The sequence below is a fragment of the Culex pipiens genome, chromosome 2, assembly GCF_016801865.2.
Source record: "Culex pipiens pallens isolate TS chromosome 2, TS_CPP_V2, whole genome shotgun sequence".
NCBI lineage: Eukaryota > Metazoa > Arthropoda > Insecta > Diptera > Culicidae > Culex > Culex pipiens.
Window position 1 is genome coordinate 214,348,736 of NC_068938.1, and position 27,174 is coordinate 214,375,909.

Consider the following 27,174-nt stretch of genomic DNA (forward strand, 5'->3'; position numbering starts at 1 on the left):
TTACATCGAACGTGAAAGGAGGGCTATTATGGAGAAGATTGCATCTGAAGCTTCTGTTTGAAGTTCAATTACTTACACTCGTTTGAAGGGGAATCTTTCAAATTACAGGACTCTAATAAATTTAAGTTGGTTTTAATAGAAACTTGATACCATAGGTTTAATGGCCAATTTGTGTAAATTCATAATATCTGGCAAAAATGGATGGAAAGACAAAACATAAATAAATTTTGCATTTCATTTGTAAAAATTACATGACAGCAACTCCAGAAAATAAATTTAAACTGCTTAAAACGTTACTTAATCCACCAGCAGGTGGTTGCTGCCTTCCTCCTAAAAGCCTTGCAACCACACACTACGTCTGAGTGCTGCCATCTATGATAAATTTAATGAACCATTTGAAAGCACTGCAGTGTTTGTGTGCGTGCACTGAGCGGAAAGTTCCGACAGCTATCCGCCGGAGCTTTCAAATTATGTAAATAATGACCCTTTTTTGTATCAACCAAAACAGTTTTTCGAACATAACTTTTAAAGTACTGCACCAAACCGAATGAAATTTAAAAAAGACTTAAAGGACCTGAAGACGAATCCAAAAACACAGATCCGGACAAAATCGGTCGAGCCTGTTCCGATAAAAGTGAGCGAGAAAAAAAATTCTACGTCCTTCCACACTCACAGACATTTGCTCAGAATTTGATTCTGAGCCGATATGTATACGTAAAGGTATATCTTGGAGGCTTATTTAAAAAGTTCTATTTTTGAGTTATTTTATAGCCCTGCCTCAGTGAGGTGAGGACGGCAAAAATGTAAACTTCACAATAATCAAACGGGAAAAATATTAACAGCAGAATCCGATTGCTTACCTTGAGAATTAAAACTACAACCCCTAATCACATTATGCCATTGGTCGCAACGCTTGCTTAGAGCGTGTCCTATATAATACCTTCCCAAAAACCGTCCAACTCGAAGTGAAACTTACTTGGGGATACCGTGGAGATTGACCCCTATCCCCTTAAAAAAGATGAGCATCAACACTTCCTGTCTTTCAAATCTCTTTCCTTGTGCGCGGGGGAGATGGAAGCGGCTGGGCAATGGATGCCAGCAGTATTGTAAATTAGTGATAGAAAAAACAATCATTTGATGATTCTTGTATCAAAATATTAGAAGGTATAACGACCGCCAGTATAGCTTATGAGTTCTCTTCTTTTATCTCGTGATTGCCAGCATGAATATATTTCCGTTCTAGTACTCCTTCTTTTTTCTTCGTTCACGTACACTCGCCGAAGATTTTTTTGTTTTCTCCAAGAACCGCAATGTAAGAAAGCGAGAAGGGGATTGAGCACCGACCACGCCCTACGTTCCGTTCATCTGCGTTGGCAAATTTTGTTTTGAGACGGCTTGTGATCGCGTTTGTGTCTTCGGCACGGGACACGGAAAATCCGGTTATTGTTTGATTATATCCCGAAATACTTTTTTTTAATAATTTTTTATGTGTTTTAGGAGACTAAGAAAGACATATTTTCTGCTAAGGTAAGAATAGTGCAAAATTTAATATCGGAGATTTGAATTTTTGATAAAAAAGAAAGATTATTGAATAAAAATTGTCACACTAAAATTCAAAAATTACAAAAGACACCATAGCAAAGTTGCCATAGCAATTTCTCCATAAAGTTCACCGTTTTCTAAGTTAATGGCATTTTTAAGTGAAATTTTAAAAAAAAAAATCCTTCTTTTGAGAAATTTTCTACTCTATACAATCTAAGTTTTTCTTCTTTTGTGAAATTTTCTTCTATTTCCTATAAAACAATTGTTTGATTTTAAAATCAATGGTATTAATCTTTTGAGGAAAAAACACTTATTTTAAGCATTTAAAAAAAATTATGGATTTTTTTCAATAAGTAAGGAAATTTTTTTTTTTTTTTCAAAAAAACAAAATTGAAACGTCGCTGTAAAAAGTGTTTAAAAATGCAATTTACACCCTTCAATCATTAGTTTTCAAAATATCCAAGTATTGAAGACTTTTTTCTGTGGCGAAAAAAAAAAATTTGCGGTGCTGTACATTGGAATTTAACAAAAAAAAAATATATTTGATTGATCCCAGACATGCTAAATATGATTTTAAATGCACGAAGATGCATTTCAAATTTTCAGTTGGTTGGACTTCTATTTCCATTCAAATTTAAAAAAAATGCAACGGCATAATTATGTTTATTGAAAAGAGCAAAAAAATTAACAAGAATTTCATTTTTAAACATTGAAAATCAACCCAATAGTATCCATGAAATAACGAGGTGAAAAATAAAAGCATACACAGAAAAAAACTAATTTTTCACTAGATTTAAGCTTTAAATGGCTTCATCTCAGCAAACAGCATTTCAATCAATGAAATCAAAAAAGCAAAATTGAGGGAAATTTTCTCAGTTTTGCTCTCTTCATTAAGTATTTTATAAACGCAAAAAAAAGATCTGAAAATTTCACCTGACATGGAAACGGTGCAAATATGATTTTATATCCAAAAATAAATTTTGATCTTTTGTTTGCCAGTATTTTAGAATTTCCAAAAACCTTTTTTTCAAAAAGTTATGTTTCTTGTTTGCCAGATTCTGCACCATCCTAACCTTGTGCAAAAGATTCATTTTTTAATCCCTTAGAACATATAAAACAAATTTAAAGATTTTTTTCTATTCTACTTTTTTGTGATAAAAAGTCAGAGCCCCGGCTCGAAACATCCACCACGAATGTGCAATAATTCTTGGTTTATTGCTGATTTTAACACTTTTTGCAAAATTTCTGCGACAAAACAGGTTAAAAAATTTAATATTACATTGAGACCTTATGCTTTGATGAAAAAAATTACCGAAAAAGCAGATTTTTTTTTTATTTTAAACTGTATTTTTTCTAGTATATTTCACAAAATTTCATTTATTTGTTCACATATATTAATAAGATGCAACAATGTCAACAAAAAAACATTTTCTTCATCTGCAAACTTTTTATGTTTGTAAGCAATCTTCAAAAATTTTCGGTTTCCGTGTACTTAAAAATAATGTCCTAATTATAACCTACACTTTTGCCGAAGAAACCAAATCGATCAGAAAATTTCTTCAGCGATGGAAGTGAAATATAATATTATAAAATATTTTTGAGTGGTGCTGACAAGGAAATTTACAAAAAATCATCAGCAGATTGATTTTCTTGGAGAATTTCGGGAGCGATTTTCTTTTGCGTGATTTGCCTCTCCTCTCTTTCGCGGGTGAAAAAAGTTCGAAAGCGAAATTGATTTTTTTCGCGAATATTCCATCACTGCTCAAGATACAGATTTTCAAATATTCACATAGAAATGGATAACCTAATGATGCAAAATGGCTTCTTTTGACATACACTGAAATAAAAAAATACAGTGGAATCTCTCGTTGTCAATATTGAAGGGACCGTCGAGAGCGGGAGTTATCAAATTATAGAACGAAAAATCAAAGCAATCTATTTGAAGGGACTGAAAAATTTATTGACAGCTAGAGCAATATTGATATCGAGAAGATCGACAGCCAGAGATTTATTCTAGGAATTTTGCCTCTTTTCCTTATTTAGTAATCGGGTTTTTTTGATTACTTAATAAGGAAAGGAGCCAAAATTCCTAGAATTTAGGAATTTGGTACTTTTATTTTTTTTTCAGTGTAGGAAACAGTTTCATTCAAAAGACAAAAAACGGATAAAAGTCGATTATAGCTTTAATTATTCCAAACCTTGAGCAATCTCTTAATTCATTAAAGTAACCAAATTCAATCACCAAACATCTTCCACAAAATCCACCGCTGATTGACAGTGCACAGTGGTCCAGATCGCAAAATTAAGTGGAAAATTGATTTTCCGAAAAATGGTGACGTTTTGGAGCTTTAGTGTCTTCAGAAGAGTTGTTGCAAAAGGAAAGGGGCAACTTTTGGTTTGGTTTAAAATTAGGGTGGTTCACGATTAGGGTGATTTTGAAAAACTAACTTTTCAGGAATATTTTTGGGAATTTTTATGTCTTATAAAAAGTTGTTGGGCTGGCCAATTCAAGCAACTTTGTCGAAGACAACAAAATTTTATCTCGTAATCTACGCCTTCTATGACCAAATTTATAAAAAGCATCTGAGCAAACCTTCAAAAATGAGTTTTTTTAACGTGGCAATTCAGGATTAACTTTTAGAGAAAAAAGATATTCGGAGCACTTTTAGGGCTCTACAAAACGAACATTTTCATTTTTTGACATGTCAATTTGGACAAAAGGGTCTAAAGCTACAGCCATTTTAAGGTAAAAAAGATGCAAATTTAAAACTTAAATATCTTGAAATGGCGCAAGCCAAATTTGAAGCACTAGAATGCATTTGAAAGAGGAGATCTAGCACTACAAACGCTGAAAAAATCTCAGGGGTGTTTTTCTTTAAACTCGAGATATCTTCATTTGAAAAAGTCTATTTTTCAAGGGAAAACCATATGGGACCACCCTAACGAAATTCGAAAATTGTCCAAATATATGTTTTTCCATGTAATTTTGCCCGCTGAATCTGAATCTGCCATCAGAATTGCGCCAAAATGTCAACAAATCGATTTTTGGTCATATTTTGGGTTTCCATGTAAAATTATCATTTAAACCCAAAATATGACCAAAACTCGATTTGTTGACATTTTGGCGCAATTCTGAGGGCAGATTCAGATTCAGCGGGCAAAATTACATGGAAAAACATATATTTGGACAATTTTCGAATTTCGTTAGGGTGGTCCCATATGGTTTTCCCTTGAAAATTAGACTTTTTCAAATGAAGATATTTCAAGTTTAAAGAAAAACACCCCTGAGATTTTTTCAGCGTTTGTAGTGCTAGATCTCTTCTTTCAAATGCATTCTAGTGCTTAAAATTTGGCTTGCGCCATTTCGAGATATTTAAGTTTTAAATTTGCATCTTTTTTACCTTAAAATGGCTGTAGCTTTTGACCCTTTAGTCCAAATTGACATGTCAAAAAATGAAAATGCTCGTTTTGTAGAGCTTTAAAAGTGCTCCCAATATCACTTTTCTCTAAAAGTTAACCCTGAATTGCCACGTTAAAAAAACTCATTTTTGAAGGTTTGCTCAGATGCTTTTTATAAATTTGGTCATAGAAGGCGTAGATTACGAGATAAAATTTTGTTGTCTTCGACAAAGTTGCTTGAATTGGCCAGCCCAACAACTTTTTATAAGACATAAAAATTCCAAAAAATATTCCTGAAAAGTTAGTTTTTCAAAATCACCCTAATCGTGAACCACCCTAATTTTCAACCAAACCAAAAGTTGCCCCTTTCCATTTGCAACAACTCTTCTGAAGACACTAAAGCTCCAAAACTTCACCATTTTTCGGAAAATCAATTTTCCACTTAATTTTGCGATCTGGACCACTGTGCAGTGTAATCACCTGGATGCCATCGCGCACCGTTCTGAATGCCAATGTCAAAAGGCTGATTGATTTTTGGTTATTTTTTCACTCGCTTCACGACACTCACGTGACGCACGTGTCACCCATTATGACAAGCAGAATATCGTGCGTACGTGCACGCATCACGGGGCACCAACCACGTGGAACCGAAATGTGATAGGCTCTCCCACACCATCCGATCCGTTCAACGATTACAACATTCCTGATGCCTATGGGTGGGTGGTCAGCGCAGTTTCCGCAGTTTCACACCAACGGCATTTAATGGGCCCAATCTGGCTGGAAGACGCGCCGGCGTTCGGATGGTGTCCCTTTCCGGGCAATTTCCCACCACGTGGCCATTTCGAGGAAGTTCAATCCGATTACCGCCGACACCATTGAAATCACATCACCGAGTCCCGGGGAGTGAGGATCTAGAGGGACAACGATACCCAGAAAACCGCATGTACCGAGAATTTCATAATGGATCAGACCTCCTGCTTCAGGGGCCAAGCGGGGTTGGATGAAGGATAACCTAATTGCGTTACGAATCGGTTCATTTAGTTTCATGAACAGCCAGCCAACCAACCATATTGTGCGCGATTTTACACTGTTGCACGCATTCCAGACACAGAGGCGGTATGTTTGTACAGTGAGGGTGTCCTTTTGCCCCATTGGAATGAGGATAAAGCTTTATTTGAGTTTGTGGCTAGCAAATGAATTCGAACCCACTGGAGTGTGATTTTATTAGCACATTGTGTCGGATAGACAGGATTTCCGAAAGGGATGTTGTCAATCTGATGGAAAGGCATTATATCGGCAAATTATCACAACAATATGGATGAAGCTTTTCCAGAGTTTCTTGTAAATTTTATTAAAATAATAAATTAGGTAATAATTTAAAACCGTTGTAAAACACAAGATTCAAAACAACATTGAACTTGAAAGGAAAAGAAAATTGATGTTCAACGATTCATATGAAACGATATCCTCCTTTAAAACAACATATACAGCATACAATTATCAAGTTCATTGTAGTTTGATAAAAATTTGAAAAGAAAACTTATTTAAAAAAAAAGGTATTTTATAACCGAGTTGCATTTTTTTTAGTATATTTAAGTGCCCAAGTAACATTTTTTTCCAGGAGTTCTACAAGAGCTCTTCAAGATAGCTACAGCATAGCAGTTTGGACCGCGGTAGGATAAAATTCTCTTCAAAACTTCTTCAGGAGTTTGGAAGAGTACTTGAAGAGAGTTTTATCCTACCGCGGTCCAAACTGCTATGCTGTAGCTATCTTGGAGAGCTCTTGTAGGACTCCTGGAACAAAATGTTACTTGGGTGGCTCTTCTGCTGAAACATAAATCTGTTTCTTTTCTGATAATTCTAGAACAAAAACCTAAGCTAAAATCGCTTTTGTTTTTTTGCAATTTTTCCGCAGGTTTCAGTTCAAAAAAATCGTTAATTTTGATTCGTTATCAGGGAACAACATTTCTTAGGACAAAGTTTCAATTCTCTTAAATACTCTACGAAATCGATTGATTTCGTGCATTTTTTTTCTATGGATACACGAAAATCAGTATCTTGAGAAGAGATTTTCTGAACGATTTGGTGTCTTCGACAAAATTGTAGTATATGATAAGGATTTTTTTTTAGAAAAAAAATACGCTGAAAAAATCCTTCTTTTTATTTATTGGATTTTATTTAAAGTTTTCAACATTTCATTTCGTTTTGAAAGCCCTCTCCATAGCATCGTTGCGGATGGCACGCTGACGGTCAGTAGTAAAAAAAAACCGAATTGAGTATATAATTAAGTCCTGCTCATTGCGTCGTAGCTCGGAAGGCAACGATTATGTTTCACTTTCTGGTCATATCATCTACCAATAATGAATCCGGATCTTTTTAAAATTGTACGTCACCGAATTTCAATTCAAATTTCATTTCGATTTGAAAGCCTTCATTCTTTATTTTTTTAAAATAATCTTTCAAGCAATTAGTTGTCCAACCTGCCTCAATTTTCATATTTTTTATCGTTTTTACAAATTTTTGCCAAAGTTATGTTTAATGGTCATCTGAGTAGCGATTTCAACTATGAAACAAGAAAAATTGAACAGTTGTCTTTTAGATGGTCAAAAATGCGAAAACCTGCTGCAAAGTATTTTTGCACTTGAGTTTAAGATGGTGCAAAATCTGGTACCAAAAATATGACTTAAAAGTTGAAAATTATGATTTTTGGAAAAAAAAATCTAAAATATTGTCAAACAAAATTTCAGAAATCAAATTTGCAATCGAAAATCTGGATTTTTTTTAATGTGAGGTTTGCCTTTTTCAAGTAATCGTAATCGTTGAAAATGGATAAAATAGTTTTCAAGATATAGTTAGTTGAAAACTAAAACGAATTAAGTTACACTGAGAAACACTTTCACAAAATCTAAACTTCAAGTAATCAGCCCGATTAACAACGTCATAAAAGTAAATGCAAGAAATTTTCTGCGCTTTCAAAAATATTTTTGCATGGAACTTTTTTATTTATTTTGTTATTGTAACAATTAAAAAAAACACCAAATTTATAACAGCAACAGCAATGAATCAACCAAAATATTTTTGATTACAAATTTGAATTTGCATGAAAAAAGTGTTTTAAAATGCATTTTACACTAGTTCAATTGTTTTGCAATCATTAGTTTAAAAAAAATGCGGTAATGTACATCGATTTTTTTTTAGTTCACAATATTTTTGGATAAACACAATCATGCTAAAAATGATTCTAAATGCAGGGGGATGCATTTTAAACTAATGGTAGCTAATTGTACTTGAAACTCAATTTGAAATTTTGCAGTTTTTTGAAGAAAAAAAAGTACCGCCTAATTGAAGAAATATCTCTTGGACCATTTGAAGTCTCTTTTAACAAACAAAAAAAATAAAAATATAAAATTGTAAACTATTTGGATTAAATTGCGTTACAACGAATACAATGTTAATTTTTGTATTTTTAATCCAACTTTTAGGGCTTTTAACTAATTTTGCATTTCGGGAACACACATTCAAAAAGAGCACAAACCTCAGGAGTTTTTTTCTGGAGATTTATTGATACTTTGTTAATATATTTTCAACACCAGCACAACTGTTAAAATGGTTAACAAAAAATGTAACACATTATATTTAAAAATAGTGAAAATTTGGCTTGTATTGTTGATTTTATTATTTGTTTACAATAATTTAAATTTCGCCATTATATGTATGAATATGAATGCTTTGCTTTTCAGTATTGATTAAATCTAGGAAACATGTTTTTTTACAAAAGATTTAAAATCTTAAAAGAATGCAGAAATCTGGCTGATTTTATACAGGAATCTTTTTATTGATATCAAATTCTGGTTAAATATGTATTAAGAGTTTCTCAAGACTTTTCATAAATAAGGAATGGGATGATAAATATGTACATTTTTCAATCGATTTTGATCGACCTTTTTGAAAAAATATTCTATAAAAAAAATCTTCAAGTGAAGTTGTTCTTGATCATCCCTTTATTAGAAGGTTATTTATTAAAATAAAATTACGTTATTCTAATTCAAAAGAGTAGAAAATACATCTATCAGTTGAAGTTTTTTTGAAATTTATGTTTTTCAAACATATTTGTCAATTAAAAGTAATAAAATACACAACATGTTTTCTATCGGTATTGTTGATTTTATTGTTTTATGTATTTAAACAAAAAAATCAGCTGACTGTGTTTTCGATAAAAGTTTTTTTTATATTTCGAAACTGTTTACTTGCAACATCAAAAATGAGGTCACCCTTATGGTATCCATTGCTCCAATAATTTCAACAAAACGTGCGAGTAAATTGCAAGTTAATTAGCTGGATTACCACCGCCATCGATACCTTCAGTTATGGCTATAGCTATAAACAATCATTTGCGAGGAAATGCCATCGAGAGCCTTCCGGTTGATGAAAATATTGCCACTCCAGCATCGCGTTGCATCAAAATAACCCGTAAATTGCGCGCCACAGACTTGATTAAAATGCTTTCGCACAAGCCAATTGAGGCCACTTTTCGAAGCACGATTTTTCCGGAAAATTCGACCTCATTTTTTAAGTCAAACCGAAAGCCACTTTTTTCCACGAATTTTCGACACGCGACTTTATAGATTGCCAACAGTTTTGATCGGTTTAAGGATGGCTAGGTAGAGGAAAAGAGGAGAGAGTTAAAATATTGCTTTTCCAGCGAATTGGGATCAATTGGCTCATGCCATGGCTAAGCGATTGATTCCGGGTAGGAAAACTCTGCAGGGTGAAATTTGGCACCGCAATTGGAAATAATTTCCCATGTGGGTAGTGAGTACTCCGATTTCGGTGGAATTGAGGTTGTTATTTTTCAACATGTGTGAAGTTTCATAATGGATTTTTTTTTTATTTTATCTTTTTCATAGCAAATCATCATTAAGTTAACCACAGCGGAATAATTTCAATATTTGTTTCCAAAGAAACAAGCATCAACTTCAACCATTTCTCCTTTGAATTATCTAAAGAAAAAAAGATATGTTGATGAAGTCCCCTGCCAGCATAATTTCATCATCATCAACGCCACCGTCGTCATCTTCTCGCGCGAGTACAGTCTTCCACGTGGCAGATTATTACATTTTAGCGTATTACTCACACACACACAGCCAGCCAGTCTCGGTTTATATTTACGACCCCAAAATAACATTAATGGCAACCGGAGAATTATCTTTACGCGCCGGTTGGTTTGACGAGCGGTCTCAGAGAAGGAGGAGCAAAAAAAAACGAGCGAAACTTGAGCCAGAGAAGATACACCAAAAGTTGCCATTAATTTTACATCGCTTTTTTGTTTTTTCGCTTGAATTTCTTGTCTCATGTGCATCAGGAGCTTGGGTTTTGGAGGGAGACCAAAGCTTTCGGGTGGAGGCACTTGAGCTGAAATGCGCAAAAAAAAAATGATAAAATATGTTGCAAATCTGAGTGCAGCAGCACCCACTTTGGACATCAGTGTGGGTGATAAAATATGCATATATTTTGCCTGTGAAAAAATGCTTTGCCAGGAGGTGTTTCTAAAGAAACTGCTGATTATTGAGATTGCATAAAAGAAAAAGTTTAAGAAAATTGTAAACAGTTTGCAATATGACGAATTTTTCCGCACGAGTCGTACTACAGTCCAGACTCGATTATTCGAAGGCCTTGGCAAAATTTCACTTCGGATAATCGAATCACAAAAAAAATTGTTGAACTCTAGATTAAATTTTCAAAACAACCTATCCCTCATGGGTTTCCTATGCAGATAGGACCTTTTGAAAATTCAATCGAGAACTTAAGTATGACCCCTTAACTACTCTAAAGTGATCTATATTTTTTTTAATCTAAGATGGCGGCTAAAATGGCGGAGATAAAATATTGAAAAAAATACATTTAGTAATTTGATAGCAATCAACAATTCAAATTTGACTAAAATGAGGTCGCTGAACTCGAATTTGAAGTCAAAAGCAAGAAAATAAAAAAAAACCGAACCATTTTGAATATCACCATTTGAATAGGATTTTTCAGTTAAATTTGGGTTCTTCTGTTTGATCATCATAAAAACCAAAACAAAAGGATAAAGCTATTACTTTTCGATACAAGTGCTGAAAAGTTGAACTTGTCAGCTCTCAAATATAAAGAGCTTTTTGCAATTCCGTCGTGAAACTACTTACTAGCCTGTCCCATTTTGAGGTCATGTCGAGGAATTTCAGGTGCTCACTTCTTAAATGATAGATTATGATGTTAGGAACAATGTTTTCTTAGACAAGAAAAAATAATAAAATACTTTCTCGCACCCCCTAGTCGATTTACTGAAAAATGTCACTTTTTTGAACAAATTTTCTAAAATCGCTTGGAATCAATACAAAAACTGATTCGATCTGGTGAGTATTATCTTCAAACGATAGGTTTTTGTCCATAGATTAAGATGCACTATCAATATTGGACCAAAATCTAAGTTTTTGGACTCTCCCAGGCGGATTTATGTCGAAAAAATCGCATTTTTTTGAAACTTTTTTCAGAAATGCTCATTTAATTTAGGGTAGCCTATTTTTCCCAGTAAAACCAATACATGCAGCTTGTAGGAAATTTCATGGCGAACATTTTTCCCTCTGAGAAAATGCAATTTCGACACTCCAGAGCCGAGATATTTGAGTTTTAGTGAGGAAAAATGTGCCAATTTTCAAAATTTCTCAGAATTCAGAAGCAAGGCCTACTAATTACCCGATGTTGCAAGCATGTGTCGCAAAGGTCAGGGTATGCTTTCTTATAGTAATTTTGGCCGCTGAATCCGAATCTGAAATCAAAATTCGTGTAAACAGTGATGTTATGTAACTACACCCTTTTGGAATGTTATTTGCGTGATAAAATCGCTGCCATTCAAATTGCTTGCAAGTTCGATCATACTTTTTTCGGTTTTCGTAAATACCACTTTGATTCAGCGATTTTCCACTCTCCATATCAAAAAGATTTGTTTTGTATGGAAATTGGGGAGGAGGGGGTCAGCGATTAAAAAAAAAAGTGTCCACGTGGTTTATGGATAGTCCCTAAGCCACCACCAAATAACAATATGCGATTTTTCGAATTGCTTAAGATAATCAAAAAGTAAAAAACATTTAACAGATCTGTAAGTAAAAAATCAATCAAAGTGGAACGAAAACCGAGAAAAGTATGACCGAACTTGCAAGCAATTTGAATGGCAGCGATTTAATTACGCAAATAACATTACAAAAGGGTGTAGCTACAAAACATCACTGTTTACACGAAATTTGATTTCAGATTCGGATTCAGCGGCCAAAATTACTATAAGAAAGCATACCCTGACCTTTGCGACACATGCTTGCAACATCGGGTAATTAGTAGGCCTTGCTTCTGAATTCTGAGAAATTTTGAAAATTGGCACTTTTTTCCTCACTAAAACTCAAATATCTCGGCTCTGGAGTGTCGAAATTGCATTTTCTCAGAGGGAAAAATGTTCGCCATGAAATTTCCTATAAGCTGCATGTATTGGTTTTACTAGGAAAAATAGGCTACCCTAAATTAAATGAGCATTTCTGAAAAAAGTTTCAAAAAAATGCGATTTTTTCGACATAAATCCGCCTGGGAGAGTCCAAAAACTTAGATTTTGGTCCAATATTGATAGTGCATCTTAATCTATGGACAAAAACCTATCGTTTGAAGATAATACTCACCAGATCGAATCAGTTTTTGTATTGATTCCAAGCGATTTTAGAAAATTTGTTCAAAAAAGTGACATTTTTCAGTAAATCGACTAGGGGGTGCGAGAAAGTATTTTATTATTTTTTCTTGTCTAAGAAAACATTGTTCCTAACATCATAATCTATCATTTAAGAAGTGAGCACCTGAAATTCCTCGACATGACCTCAAAATGGGACAGGCTACTACTTACTTTTCCTGAACGACGAAATAGCCTACTTTTCTGAACCAACAATAACAGAATCGAATAGCAACACTTTTCAAAATAAATGCTGAAAAGTTGAACTTTTCAGGGCTTGTTTCGAAAAGTAACACTTTTCAACATTTTTTGGATTTAAACGATTTATTGACAAAATACATGAAAATTTGACTTAAAATTTCACACAACGGGTGTTTTTCGGAATTGCAAAAAAATGTTGTATGGAACTCGTTGCTAAACTAGATTTTTTTAGCACTATTCGTAAAAATGTCTTTTTACAACTTGTTGCATAAACTACTATTTCCGCACTGGTATTTTTGGTAATGATATGAAGGCCATGTCGTCACAATAGAATAACAGCAAATGCGAAACAGCGGAAAAATATTTCAAAAAATTGTAACCGAATTAAACCATTAAAAAAATATTTAAAAATATTTGTCTCTGGTCGAAGACAAAAAATTAAAAAAAAATGTCAAAGAACTTATTTTCAATGTATAGAAAATCAATTTCAATATTTTTTTCTAAATCTTTTTGTCTTTTTCCGATCTAATTGAAACGAAACGAACCGATTTGCAGAAATTTTAAATTCATAAGACCGTTTCCAATATTTTTAGAAGTTTATGTCGATTCTGACAAGAACTTCAAAAAATATTTACAAACCGCCTGATTTAGTTTGTTTGGTTATTTGGTAAATTTGGTAAATTTGGTAAATTTGGTAAATTTGGTAAATTTGGTAAATTTGGTAAATTTGGTAAATTTGGTAAATTTGGTAAATTTGGTAAATTTGGTAAATTGGATAAATTTGGTAAATTGGGTAAATTTAGTAAATTGGGTAAATTTGGTGAATTTGGTAAATTTAGTAAATTTAGTAAATTTGGTAAATTTGGTAAATTTGGTAAATTTGGTAAATTTTGTAAATTTGGTAAATTTGGTAAATTTGGTAAATTTGGTAAATTTGGTAAATTTTGTAAATTTTGTAAATTTTGTAAATTTTGTAAATTTTGTAAATTTTGTAAATTTTGTAAATTTTGTAAATTTTGTAAATTTTGTAAATTTTGTAAATTTTGTAAATTTTGCAAATTTTGTAAATTTTGTAAATTTTGTAAATTTTGTAAATTTTGTAAATTTTGTAAATTTTGTAAATTTTGTAAATTTTGTAAATTTTGTAAATTTTGTAAATTTTGTAAATTTTGTAAATTTTGTAAATTTTGTAAATTTTGTAAATTTTGTAAATTTTGTAAATTTTGTAAATTTTGTAAATTTTGTAAATTTTGTAAATTTTGTAAATTTTGTAAATTTTGTAAATTTTGTAAATTTTGTAAATTTTGTAAATTTTGTAAATTTTGTAAATTTTGTAAATTTTGTAAATTTTGTAAATTTTGTAAATTTTGTAAATTTTGTAAATTTTGTAAATTTTGTAAATTTTGTAAATTTTGTAAATTTTGTAAATTTTGTAAATTTTGTAAATTTTGTAAATTTTGTAAATTTTGTAAATTTTGTAAATTTTGTAAATTTTGTAAATTTTGTTAATTTTGTAAATTTTGAAAATTTTGTAAATTTTGTAAATTTTGTAAATTTTGTAAATTTTGTAAATTTTGTAAATTTTGTAAATTTTGTAAATTTTGTAAATTTTGTAAATTTTGTAAATTTTGTAAATTTTGTAAATTTTGTAAATTTTGTAAATTTTGTAAATTTTGTAAATTTTGTAAATTTTGTAAATTTTGTAAATTTTGTAAATTTTGTAAATTTTGTAAATTTTGTAAATTTTGTAAATTTTGTAAATTTTGTAAATTTTGTAAATTTTGTAAATTTTGTAAATTTTGTAAATTTTGTAAATTTTGTAAATTTTGTAAATTTTGTAAATTTTGTAAATTTTGCAAATTTTGCAAATTTTGTAAATTTTGCAAATTTTGCAAATTTTGCAAATTTTGCAAATTTTGCAAATTTTGCAAATTTTGCAAATTTTGCAAATTTTGCAAATTATGTAAATTTTGTAAATTTTGTGTCTCGGAGCCGGAGACGTTGAATTTCATTATTTTCAAAATAGAGAGTCTTAATTCAAAAATTCAAAATACCACACTATCTTCCAAAATGGACAAAAAAAAAATATGTTTAAAAACAAGTTGTTTGTTCTCGAATTCTGCTGTAGAACTTCTGGTCTCTACCACAAAATGATATATGAATGGCATAATATTTATCACCAAAGAATTTTGCATTTTGGCTTCACTTCGGCATCTGGTATTGATTTTCTCTCTTTGAACAGAATTTTAAATTCGTTTTTTTCTCCTTTCTCTCCCTCCCACACCAGCAACAAGAGAAACGTCGCGAGCTGCGGCTGAAAAAGTTCTGGCGGACCACCACCAAACCTCCCACATCGTCCGAAGACTCCGGCGGCTGCGAAAGTCCTACAAAACTCGGACGAAAGGCCTTCCAGCAGCCGCACCAGAATAGCATCAACAGTCCGGCTAGGAACCCGCCCACATGTTCCCTTCCGCTGCTGCAGGTGTGGCCCAGCCAGGACTCGCCACGTGGCGAAGCCGACGGCCAAAGTTTCGTGTTTCCGCTGGCCCCCGATGACACCCACTTGGGCGGTCTGCATCACACCTCCTCGCTGTACCATCCGGCGATCGCATCGGGCAGCGGAAGTGGCGACCTGCGGCGGAACTCCCTCTTCGTGGACCAGCTGCAGGCCGGCGATTCCGGGATTGACTCCGTGCAGGCGTCACCCTCGCCGGTGGCCATGCCCTGTCATCCGATGGTCGTGTCCAACGCCATCTCACCAAGTGCATCGCCGACGGTGGGTTCGCCGACGCACTCGGTGGACCGGAACAACCGGCGGCCGTCAACGTCCCTGTTGCACCCGGACCATGCCCGACTCTTTGCCCTGCGCCAACCGACGTCACCCGACCAAGTGAGAACCACGTGGGGATATGTGTAGAATCGTGTTTCTTCATTCTATCTCTCTTGTATCTTGTAGTCATCACTAGAAGACAATACGGAATTCAACGGTGCCGTGGGGAACCACGGCCTGTGCACGGCCAGTTCCAGCACGACCTCGTCCCTGACGTCGGTGGCGGTGGCCACCCTGGGACATCATCCACAAAGGTAGATATGTTTTAAGAGTTTTAATATTTTTACTAAAACTGCGTTTGGTACGGTATGTCCACGCCTCCTTCTTTCCCAGCTAAACAAATTAGTGATTAAACTCTACTCTCTTACCCATGTCTAGATCCTCGGACCCCTGGCTGCGCCCCGAGCGTGACAAGGACCATCTCGATCTGGACCAGCGGCGCGCCTCCACCATGACCGCTCGCCTCTCCCTCTTTGACGCCCTGGACCTGGAGTACGCCCTGCTGCGAGCGGCCGCCCGTGGTTCCGTTGGGCCGTACTCCCTGAGCGAATCGCTCCACAAGCTCACCTTTACCCAATCGCTCGCCTTTCCGGCGTTGGCCCGCGGGTTGGCCTCGAAGCGGCGTGCCTCGACGGAGCAGAGTTCAACGCGGCCGCTCAACCCGAACGAGTCCGGCCTGAACACGTTCGCCAAGGTCGTCACCGCCTGTGTTCTAGTGATGGTTAGCTTTCTGGTGTTTCTCGTAGTGTACAAGTACGTACGGACGTGAGGGTTGCTCCTGGCCCCGACCGAAGTCACGCTGGCACAGGCCACCACGGCCACCACCCTCGTGACCAACAGCTATCACCGCGTGGCTAACAGAACGCTTGCGTCGGGCGTCAGGAAGCTTTTTAACCTCGAAAATTAGTGACAAAAGTGCAGAACAGCGAAGAACCTTGTGCAGCACAACGTGAACGAACCTCCCAGCGCGAACCGATCGGGAGGGAGGGGGCGGAAACGTGCTTCTTTCTTATGATGTAGATCATTTAAGGAAATTTAGGAAGAAAACAAATGAAGAAGAAGAAGAAGAAGAGAAAATCAGCTGAAGAAGACGGTATTTAGTTCGTATTCAACATCACACGGTCACCAAGTTTATCAAACATTTGTAATGATATATCCAACAACAACTTCAACATCATATGGCTTCACTCTGTTGCATAATAATCCCTTAATTCAAACATTTCATTGTTCCAATATTTTTTTACTGTAACATGTAGACATTTGTTACAGATAAAATTTAGTTTAAACGATTACAAGTGACGAGGAGAATGTTTATTATCCCCTTCAAAAAAAGGAAAAAGATCAAAGAAAATTCACAATTTTTGCTAAAACAATTTTGCTTTTGTTAGCTGATTTGTTTTGCTGGTGTTATTTTGCCAGATGATTTTGTTTGATAGTTTTATTACTTATTCTTTTGTTTGATTTTTTCGTTATTAGTGCCCTCAATTACAGTCCAAACTCGATTTTTGAACTTCTGATAATTTCCTTCTCTGAAAAAAAATACTTCAAAATAGAGCAATTCCAGCTCAAATCAGGATTTTTTCTGGTACTTTTGTTCCCGACCCTCTCCGATTTCAATGAAACTTTTTAGACATGTTATCCTAGGCCTATAAAAGCCATTTTTGTGTATATGGAGCCAGTTGCACTCGATAATGACATTTGAGAAGGGCGTAAGAGTTTTCAATGTTTTCGTTTTCAAAAAGTGGTCAAAGACAAACTTGTAGGAAATTAGACGAGATTTTTCAATTCTTAAGTTTAAAAGTTAAATTCTAAGGTAATGTAACGATTTTTTTTTCGTTCAAAATTTTTGTGAAAATAGCCTAAAATGTTACAAAAAGACTCATGAAAAATGCAGGATGGTATGTCTCTCCTAAAAAAATACAAAAATCATTTACTAAAACTGTTTTTTTGAAAAGTGGTCTAAACGTCAAAATTTTCAAAAACCGATAGTGGGAATCGATTTCCCAGACAATTTTACATAAAAGTCTCCATATTGACCATTGTCCTATGTCCAATCCTTGTGAAGATACAGCGGTTTTAAAAATAAAAATGTAGAAAAAATAGGTTTTTTAGTGGTTTTTGGCAATTTCTATATGACAGACCGGAAAGCTCGTCCAATTTCCCATAAGTTTGCCTTTGACAGCTTTTTAATTTGACTCGTTTGAATATTAACGTAAGCTTATTTACTATCCAGGTTTCTACCACACTGAAAAAAATATTCTATTTTCAGTTATGAGCAATGTAATTAAGCTTATATCTGTAAGCCCATACATTCAATTGAAATGTTCATAATTTGGACTGTGAGATAAAATTTAAACAATCAGATATTTTTTTTAATTATTAAAAGCAATGCATTAAATTCCAAAGTTCATTTTTTAAATGGCCAAGCATCATCGGAATTAACTGGAAAATAAATGAATCACAAAAGATTAAAATAACTTGATTTTAAATGATTTTAATTTAAAAAACAAAATCAAAACAACTGGAAATTTTGTATTTTGTGGATTTTTTTATTAAATTGTCAATGAATTTTTTAACGAGAAAATTTCTTGAATCTGTTCTGTCATTTTTACAATTTTTGATATTTTTTAATGTTTTTAAAACTGGAAAAAAACAGTTTTTCTCATTTGTCACGGAAAACGATTGAATTTTATTTGATGGTAATTTTTTTCCGATGTTGAAAATCAATTTTTTTTTCCTGAATTTTGTCTATTTTTTTACCCATACATAAAAAAAGGAAATAAAAAAATGTAATGACCTTATGAATATAATTTAACATTTTCAAATATTTACTGTCAAAAACAATGTCAAACTCAATTTGAACGATTGAAAATATTTTCAAATGTTTCCCGATTTCCCGACTTTATTAGCCACCCTGCACTGTCATCAACCACCCAAATTTCACTAGCTTGGGGTCGCTGAACTTTAATTTGATGTTTAGAATTTAAAAAATTAAAAACACGTAAAAATATTAGTGACAATTCGATTTTTCCAAGTTTTTTTAAATCTTCAAATAATCGAGAATTTGGAATATCGACGTTTACATGTTTTTTTTTTAATTTAGCTAACGAGATTGATTTGTCAATAAATATAATTATTTCTTCATTTTGGAGACTACTTATTTCGTTTAAAAGTAGGAGACATATGAAAACAATATAAAATTTGAACATATTTTTTTATTAAAAAAACGTAAAAAAACGTTTCTAAATCAGCTATTATTTTTAATTTTCCTGAAACTTTCACAGCTTCTTAACATTTTTTTGAACTCGAACAACATTTGCTAGTAGGATGTTTAAAAATAGCTTTGTCTGTAGTCTTCCTTCATTATTAAATATGTTTAAATATACAGGCAAAACTTTCAAAAACTATTCTTTAATAAAATTCGAAGAAATTAATATTTTTAATTTGTAAAGTAAAACTAAATTGTTCAAAACAATCGGTTTCCAAAAACATTTAGCATAGCTAGCTAAGAAAATTTAAAGATTTAAATTAGTAGAAATTTCAATTATCATTAAATTTATTTTTCTATCATGCAATCTTAACCATTAAAATTTAGAAGAAATCCCTACCAAAGTCAGCTATTACTTTAAAATTTCCAGCTTTTTCTCTCAAATTTAAATCGTTCATTTTAACACTCTCATAAGTAGTTCATATTTTGATCAATTTTCTCAAGAAATATTTTATAAATCTACCATTAAAGACAACAGATACAAAATTGGACTGATAGAATAAATCATCATAAAGTAAAACAAAATGAGACGTAGGGCTAAAACAATCTTATCAACTATACAAACAAGGAAAAAAACAAACAAACTGAACAATCCTTCTTAGCTAACAAAAATAAATTTTACTTAAATCCAAAAACAGAACTTAAGCAGTACTCATTCCTTAAATTAACAAAAAAAAACTTGACTTATCAATCGACTTAAATTACTCCAAAATCCAAATTGATTTCTGAAAAAATACGGAAAACTAACATTTACTTTCAACCTGAGAAAGTGGATCGGCAAAGGTGAGCGCACGGACACTCCCAAACCCTGTACAGATTTTATTAAATAGTCAAACAGATACATTTAATTAGTTTTTAAAATCGAAAGCCCCAGGTTGTCCTGCATCGGCAGGGCCAAACCAAATGGACAAGCAACTCTACTCTGTGATCAATCCACATTCACACAAGAAAACAAAAACAAAACTCACTCAAGCAACACAGAAGAAGCTTTACCATACATTTTTAAATCATTTGAAAGTACTTTTCTTCATCTTAGAAATTCCAGATCTTCAAAAAATTACTCACAAATCATAGTTTTGTAAATTAGTTGCATAGATTCAAATCCCCTTAATTCGCTTCAACCATACAAAACAAAAATAAAGTAAATATTTTAATGCACCCTTTAAACCATCATCACACCGACAATATTACCCAAGTAATTCGAACCGAATCAATTGAAAGTAAATTTATAGGACGCTGTACATTAGAGGCTAACTTTTTCCAATGAACCAATCAATAAGCGAGCTATAAACAATTATTTACACCATAAAACGGAGTCCATTAAACCTATCGAAAAGAAACTAATCCAAAATTAAAAATCACAATCTGATCCGAATCAACTGAAAAAAAGCTTTAAACTTAACCTGTCTTATTTTCTCAAATAATAATCCAAACATAATAAACGTGTACGTCATTTTTACACGCTTACCCTTAGTTAGCTAAATTGTTCCGTTTGACACTTCCGAATGCACTGAAATAAATCGTTAGGAGAAAACTAATCGAGATATTGCTCGATTCAGTCACAACAACAGAAAAACAAATGGTTTCCGTCTGTTTCCACTGAAAAAAGAACAACACAGAGCGTGTCTGGACGTGCGACAGGATAATTAAAAAGTAATTAAATGATTCAAACCAAAAACAGAACCCGTTCTGAGTGTCACTTCTGTCGCGAAGACACTTATTTTTTTGTTTCGCTCAGTTTTTCCAATTGAGTTACGAAAAAAAACTAACTCCGTTCTGACCATGTGATGGGATGAGCTAATTTGGAAAGAAGAAAGAAGAAGCAGCAGCAAGAACTAATAATAATGAAAAAACGTTTAATGAATGATTGAGGTTGTGTCACTTTAGCGATTAATATTGTGTTGTTAATTCTAGTTGGGGCGGAAATAAATAATAAACGAAGAGACCGGAGACCCGGAGGACGACAGGCACAATAATTACAGATAATGTCACGCGAAAAGACGATAATTGATTCGAATTGTAATTAATAATAGAAAAAAAAAACTGAACATCAACGTAAAATCGAATACACAAACAGAGAGAGAAATTATGTAACGAAAGCCGCGAAAGAAACGAAAATAAATAGTGTATTTTATTGGCGAAGTTTTCAGTTTTCGGTTGCGTTGACAGCTTTATCGGTACGTTGTACCTTAAAAATAGTAAAATAATTGCAAATGGATTTATATTATATGAGAATTATAAACAAAAAAACAAAGCAAATCATTTTATTGTAATCGAAGCTAGGTAATAAACGAAAACATTAAATTTAATTATGCTAACTTTCTAGGAATCCGAACGTCCATGGAAATTTTGCCCTTCTTGAACCAGTCAAAAGTGATTTAAAGAATAATCAAAAATATGTAGAATGAATAATTCCTATTTGTGTATTTTTTAGCAGTAGAAGTCATGATCAATCTACTTTTTTCCAGAACTATCAGAAAATTTCCTAAAAATTAATATTTTGAAGATACTTTTAACTCTAAAGATAAGATATTTTTTTATTGGTAACACTGACCAACAAAAATTACAGTTTGGAGTCCCCAAAATCACGTGCATTTTGAATTTTTCAAAAATATTTTGTCTGGACCGAATGGTTTTTCTCCAAAGTTTGTATGGAGAATTAGTGCGGTTCGGTTCTCCTACATATTGCATGCAATTTTTGGTTGTATGCAAGAGCGATGAACCGCCCTAATTCTCCATACACGCAAATTCCAGATAACACAGATCTGTGTAAAAAAATTACACAGATTGTAGAACATGTTCTAGCTGTCAAAACTGTGTAGTTTTATAACACAGATCTGTGTAAAAAGTTACACAGATTTCCGATCAGCTTTCCTTTCAAATCTGGGTAAAAAAGGAAAAGCTAAGATGGCGTCGCTCTTGCAGCAAACTTTTGTAAGTTTTTCCTCGTGATCAAAATATTGGAAAATTATTAAAATACTTCAATGATTTTAGACTTATCAACAAACTGATCATCATATGCACCGTAAACCCATGGGGAGCAGTGCTCGTATTTGGATTCAAGGTAATGTATCTCATAAATATTTGCTTGGTAATCCTAACCTAACTCAATTTTTATTCAAGTTGTCTCACACACACTGAATTCCTCCGACGTGGTGCTTTTGCGGAACCTCGGAAGTCCAGAGCCCCGGAACTCGAGCCCGCGCTAACCATTTTCCCAGTTCCGGTTCCGAGCGGAGAGTTCCATAGACAGCACTAGTAAACGGACACTGTCAGCTTTTCCGGGCCTGGGTAGTACGCTGAGTGGTCAAATATTTAGTTTATGTTGTCTTATGTATAAAACCCAAAACAAAGATTAATAAATGATATTATATTTTTTACTTGTATTGGCCTGAAAAATCAAAATTAGATTCTGATTTTTTTTTAATTTTTACCCGGATTCTGTGCAAAATTTTACCCAGAATCTGTGTAATATTTTACCCAGAATCTGTGTAAAATTTTACACAGATTTGACAGACAACGGTTGTACACAGTTCTGTGTACAAGGCTTTTACACAGATTCTGTGTATTCCAGGTTTTGAGCGATCTGTGTCAAATTTTACACAGATCTGTGTTATTTGGATTTTCGGTGTACAAACTTTGGAGAAAAACCATTCCGTCCAGAAAAACTATTTTTGAAAAATTCAAAATGCAAATCGTACAAAGCTTTTTAAATATCTTCAAGCACTCGAAAATATTTTTTAATTCTTCAGAAGTTTGGCAAATTCCCAAACTTGACATTCCCGATTCCACCCTGGCCGTTTTGATAGGTTTTTCATTGTTAAAAGTATCAACAAAATAAAAATAAATCAAATACCAAATTTTTTGCGGTGCTGTACAACTGAATTTAAAAAAAAAATTAAACATTTTTAAACGAGCCCAAACATCCAATGCCTAAAGGTTAAAAAGTTAACTCAAATCTATCAAGGATTCATAAAAAAAATATTTATGAAATGTAATAAAATTATCAAATAGCTTGAGGTTACACAATGTCGAACAAAGTTTTCTCGAATTATTGACTGAGAATAATAAGAATAATATTGTTATAGACAAAAAAAAACATTTTGAATTCATTTAAGGGAAGTTTATCAAATTTTAACTAAGCTTTTTTTTTTTGTTTCTGTCATACGACTGCTGAGACCATAGTTGGTCCATCTCGCATCATCGTGTACCTAATGTTGGAATATTATACCTTTGACTTCAATGACAGATTCTTAAGGGGTTACATACATGTAAATCGTCAAAAATGTCAGAGGTTGCTATGAGCTTACATTTAAACTTTTTTTTTAATCTTTTTGCAGGGCATTAACATATACATTTTCATCTATTACCGAAATAAATTTGAAGAGATTTAGCTATTTGAAGTTAACAGTTTCAAAAAACGGGTGCCATGATATCTCAACACTGCTTTGACCAAATCGGCTCAAAATTTTGGTGAAGACCCGTTAAACCGGTCCTGTGTGCATGACGAAGGCCGATTTTCAAAAAACTTAATTGAAAAAAAGATTATAATATTTTAATGTTTCTCATATATTTTTTTTATTTTTATTTTTTTTAAAAAAGCAAAATTTCAAAATCGGGCTTCGTCATGCACACGGAATTAGTCTTGAGAGTCTTCACCTCAAATTTCAGCCAATTTGGTCCATCCCATCTCGAGATATCGTGGCACCCGTAAATCAACTCTGTGTTTGGAGAAAACTCTTACTCAGTTTAGTCACGAAATATCTTCATGAAACTTTCAGGAGTGATTGAAAATAATCTTTTTAGTGGATTTAGTGAATTTACTGTAATTTGAAATTTTGTGATTTTCAGTGTTGCGATTTTGAGCGCTCATCCGCTCATGAGCGAGCATTTTTCGCTAATTCGTGAGGAGCAGCGCTACGCGAGCTGGCTCACGTTTCCTCGCGCTCGCGCTCATTTTTGCTCATTGAGCAAAATGAGCGAGTTTTTTTTACCTGAAACGTTACAAACTTTTTTTTTCAGCAGAGCTTCGAGATTTTTTTTAACCCAATAACTAGAGGGTGACGAGCGGGAATTTCCGGGAAATCGACCATTTTTGGACCTCTCGATTCCCGGGAAATTTGGTCGAGACTCCCGGGAAATTTTAATTTTATAGCAAAATTATATAAACCAATCAGAAAAACATTTGAAAATTTGAAATTGTTTAGAACATTGGATGTTCAATAAAAGATGTTCAAGTTCGAATGAACCAATGCTTCTCTTATCTTCTTATTCAGAAAGTGTGAATTTTAACTCATCAAAATTACCAATAACTATTATTGAGAGAAGTTAAAATAATGTGGAAGTATAATTTCCACATCCTCTTTCAAGCATAGCAATCCTTATAATCTATTTTTTTAATTCTTATTAATTTAATTTCGCTGTATCAAGGTAATTTCCTTTTTTGATGTCAATAATTCATTTTGTGTTTCACTTCAACCTAAATATTAAATTATATTTTGGAAGAAAAAAACTCTGGCAATCTTTGTAAAGTTAAGGTCCGCCAAAAATGAACTTTCAGGTTTTTCGATAACTATTTCTTCAATGAATATTGACAGTTGACCTTAAAAAAGAAAAAAAAACAACTTTAAAATGATGTTTTGAGTCGCAATTTATCATATTGCAAAAACCCCGATACTGGGAAATTATATATTAGCTTTTTTTTTTACTTCATAAAAATTTAATAAAAAGTTCGCACAACAAGTTGTATTTGCAGATTCAGAAAAAAAAATCAAAAGTAGATCATAATTCCCTAAATAATGAGGCTACTTATTAACGTTTCATTGAATAAGTATGAATAAATCGTAACTGAATTCATTGAAAAGAAACATATTTATAACATTTCTTTAAACATTATTGGTACTATTGGCATAGTTAAAAACACACCCGGGTCCCGGGAAATTTCCAAATTCAATTCTCGATTCCCGGGAAATTGAAAATCTTGAGAATCGTCACCATCTACCCCTAACGCCCATGGTTACTCCAGAGCACCACTCATTTTTGTCTTCAAGGTTGAAATTCTCTGCAACCTGGCATTTATTCAACCTGGTTCATCCTGCGTTAGTTTAACCTAGAGGTGGGCAAAACCGCTCTTTTTTAGGAGCCGCTCATTTTCATTCGCTTATAAAAAGAGCCGCTCTTTTGAACGGCTCTTTCGCTCTTAAAGAATAATGTGATTTTATAAGTTATTTCACATTGGACTTTTATAAATTATTTGATAAAACTGAAAACGATAAGATGCCCTTGAAAACCATAGGTCTTGGTGGTCTCTATGTCAAGATTTGTACTCGAACCTAAACATTCGAGTTTTTGAATGGCATCCAAACTTAAATCTAGGATGCTGTAAAATTCACAGCAAAAAATCCGATGGTAAAATCGCATGCAAAAGCATGCACATCACCTTCGTCAAAATAAACACTTAATATTACACGCTGCGTGTACAATTTTTTGCAAACACAAAAAAAAGTTGCATCCGACGGGATTCCAACCCAGCAGCAACAGAAAGGACTGGCGCCTTAGCCCACTCGGCCATCAGACCGATGAAAAGTTGATAGGATAAACGCATATATGAGCTTGACATTTCGGTCAGGTAGGTTTCCCATACTGATGGGCTACATATTTCAGGATGTAAAATCACATAAGATTGCATAAAATAATGCAATATTTATTTTACACCCAGGCCTTTTACACGCAGCTGGATTACTACTTTTTTAGCTGTGTTCCCATTTATTTTTAAAATTGCGTTTATTTCTGTAAGAATTGAACTAATGCTGATATTTTATTTGGAGAAAATATTCTGAAACTCTTTTCTACATTATTATTTAATCAATAAAGTCTATAAACACATAAGTTCAATCGAACAAAAGGATTTTATTTTCCAAAATCTCTAAACTATTAAGTAGATTTTGCTCAAATTTGTTTTCCGTTTTTTTTTTCATTTTGTTAAGGAAATCATTTACTTTTGGGATTTATTTGCATTTTCAATTCTCAAAAACAAATTTATTATTTTTTAATAAATTCAATAAATTATATTTATAACAAAAATCATGCCAACTTGAAACGGTTCTTTCAAAAGACCGGAGTTTAAAAAAGAACCGCGGTTCTTTTTTTGTGAGCCACGGTTCGTTCGCTCTTTTCCCACCTCTAGTTTAAACAGAATGTTAGCTTATAACTATTAAAATTTCTTCCAATTTGGTCGATCTCGTTACGAGTAATGGTGAAAAACGTAAAAAATCTCGATTTTGCTCTGGGCGAGAAGGGGTTAATGAAGGCTGGAATAGGCTTATCTTAATAATATTGAATGAAGATATTTTTGATAATTTTTGTTTTGAAGCTTGTTTTGGAGTCAGAGTTAAGGTGTCAAATTAGGATCTATTCACAATTTAATAAATCATGGTAGTATTACATCTGGGAAGGGGTACATCTTTTATGTCAGAAAAATGCGTAATTTTACCTCTGAAAATGTGTAATTTTACCACTTTTCTGGTGTAATGCCACTTTTTCAGTCTAAATTGAGGTAAAATTACAACATTAAGGAGGTAATATTCAACACTCCAAAATTACACCTTCCAAATATACACTATTTTTAATGTGAGCAATTCTCTACCAAAACCGGAAATGGATTTTATTTGTATTTTTTAATTTGGCTCAAACTTTGTGGGGGCCTTCCCTATGACCAAAGAAGCCATTTTGCATCATTAGTTTGTCCATATACATTTCCATACAAATTTGGCAGCTGTTCATACAAAAATGGTACGTATATATTCTAAAATCTGTAACTTTTGAAGGAATTTTTTGATCAATTTGGTGTCTTCGGCAAAGTTGTAGGTATTGTTAAGGACTATTTAGAAAAAAATATGTACACGGAAAAAAAAATTTCCCGATTTTTTTATTAACTTTTTTTTTACAAAAACTCAAATTCCCAAAATACGTATTTTTTGATTTTCGAGATTTTTTGATATGTTTTAGGGGACAAAAATCCGCAACTTTTGAGCTATAGAAAAACATGGTCAAAAAATCTGCCGCCGAGTTATGATTTTTTGAAAAACTGGTGATTTTTAGAAAAAATCGAAATTTCATACATAAAATTTTTTTGACCTCATTTTTTTATGCAAAATTGAATTTGCAATCGAAAAGTACTTTACAGATTTT

The 27,174-nt window shown here is 33.1% G+C and overlaps 1 protein-coding gene and 1 long non-coding RNA gene across 2 annotated transcripts in view; both read left to right on the plus strand.

Moving 5' to 3' along the window:
- The window catches only part of LOC120416848 (uncharacterized), a 135,705-nt gene extending 118,754 nt beyond the window's left edge, over positions 1-16,951 (plus strand). The window contains exons 3-5 of the mRNA XM_039578737.2: positions 15,174-15,776; positions 15,843-15,970; positions 16,095-16,951. Of these exons, the coding sequence (XP_039434671.1) occupies positions 15,174-15,776; positions 15,843-15,970; positions 16,095-16,485 (1,122 nt within the window). The 3' untranslated portion in view covers positions 16,486-16,951. The remainder of the gene's footprint in view (positions 1-15,173; positions 15,777-15,842; positions 15,971-16,094) is intronic.
- A 4,777-nt stretch (positions 16,952-21,728) lies between these two features.
- On the plus strand, positions 21,729-22,613 carry LOC128093074 (uncharacterized). Its single transcript, XR_008212209.1, has 3 exons — positions 21,729-21,918; positions 21,979-22,048; positions 22,108-22,613. It is a non-coding gene; the product is annotated as an uncharacterized LOC128093074 (long non-coding RNA).
- Positions 22,614-27,174: the final 4,561 nt, after the last annotated feature.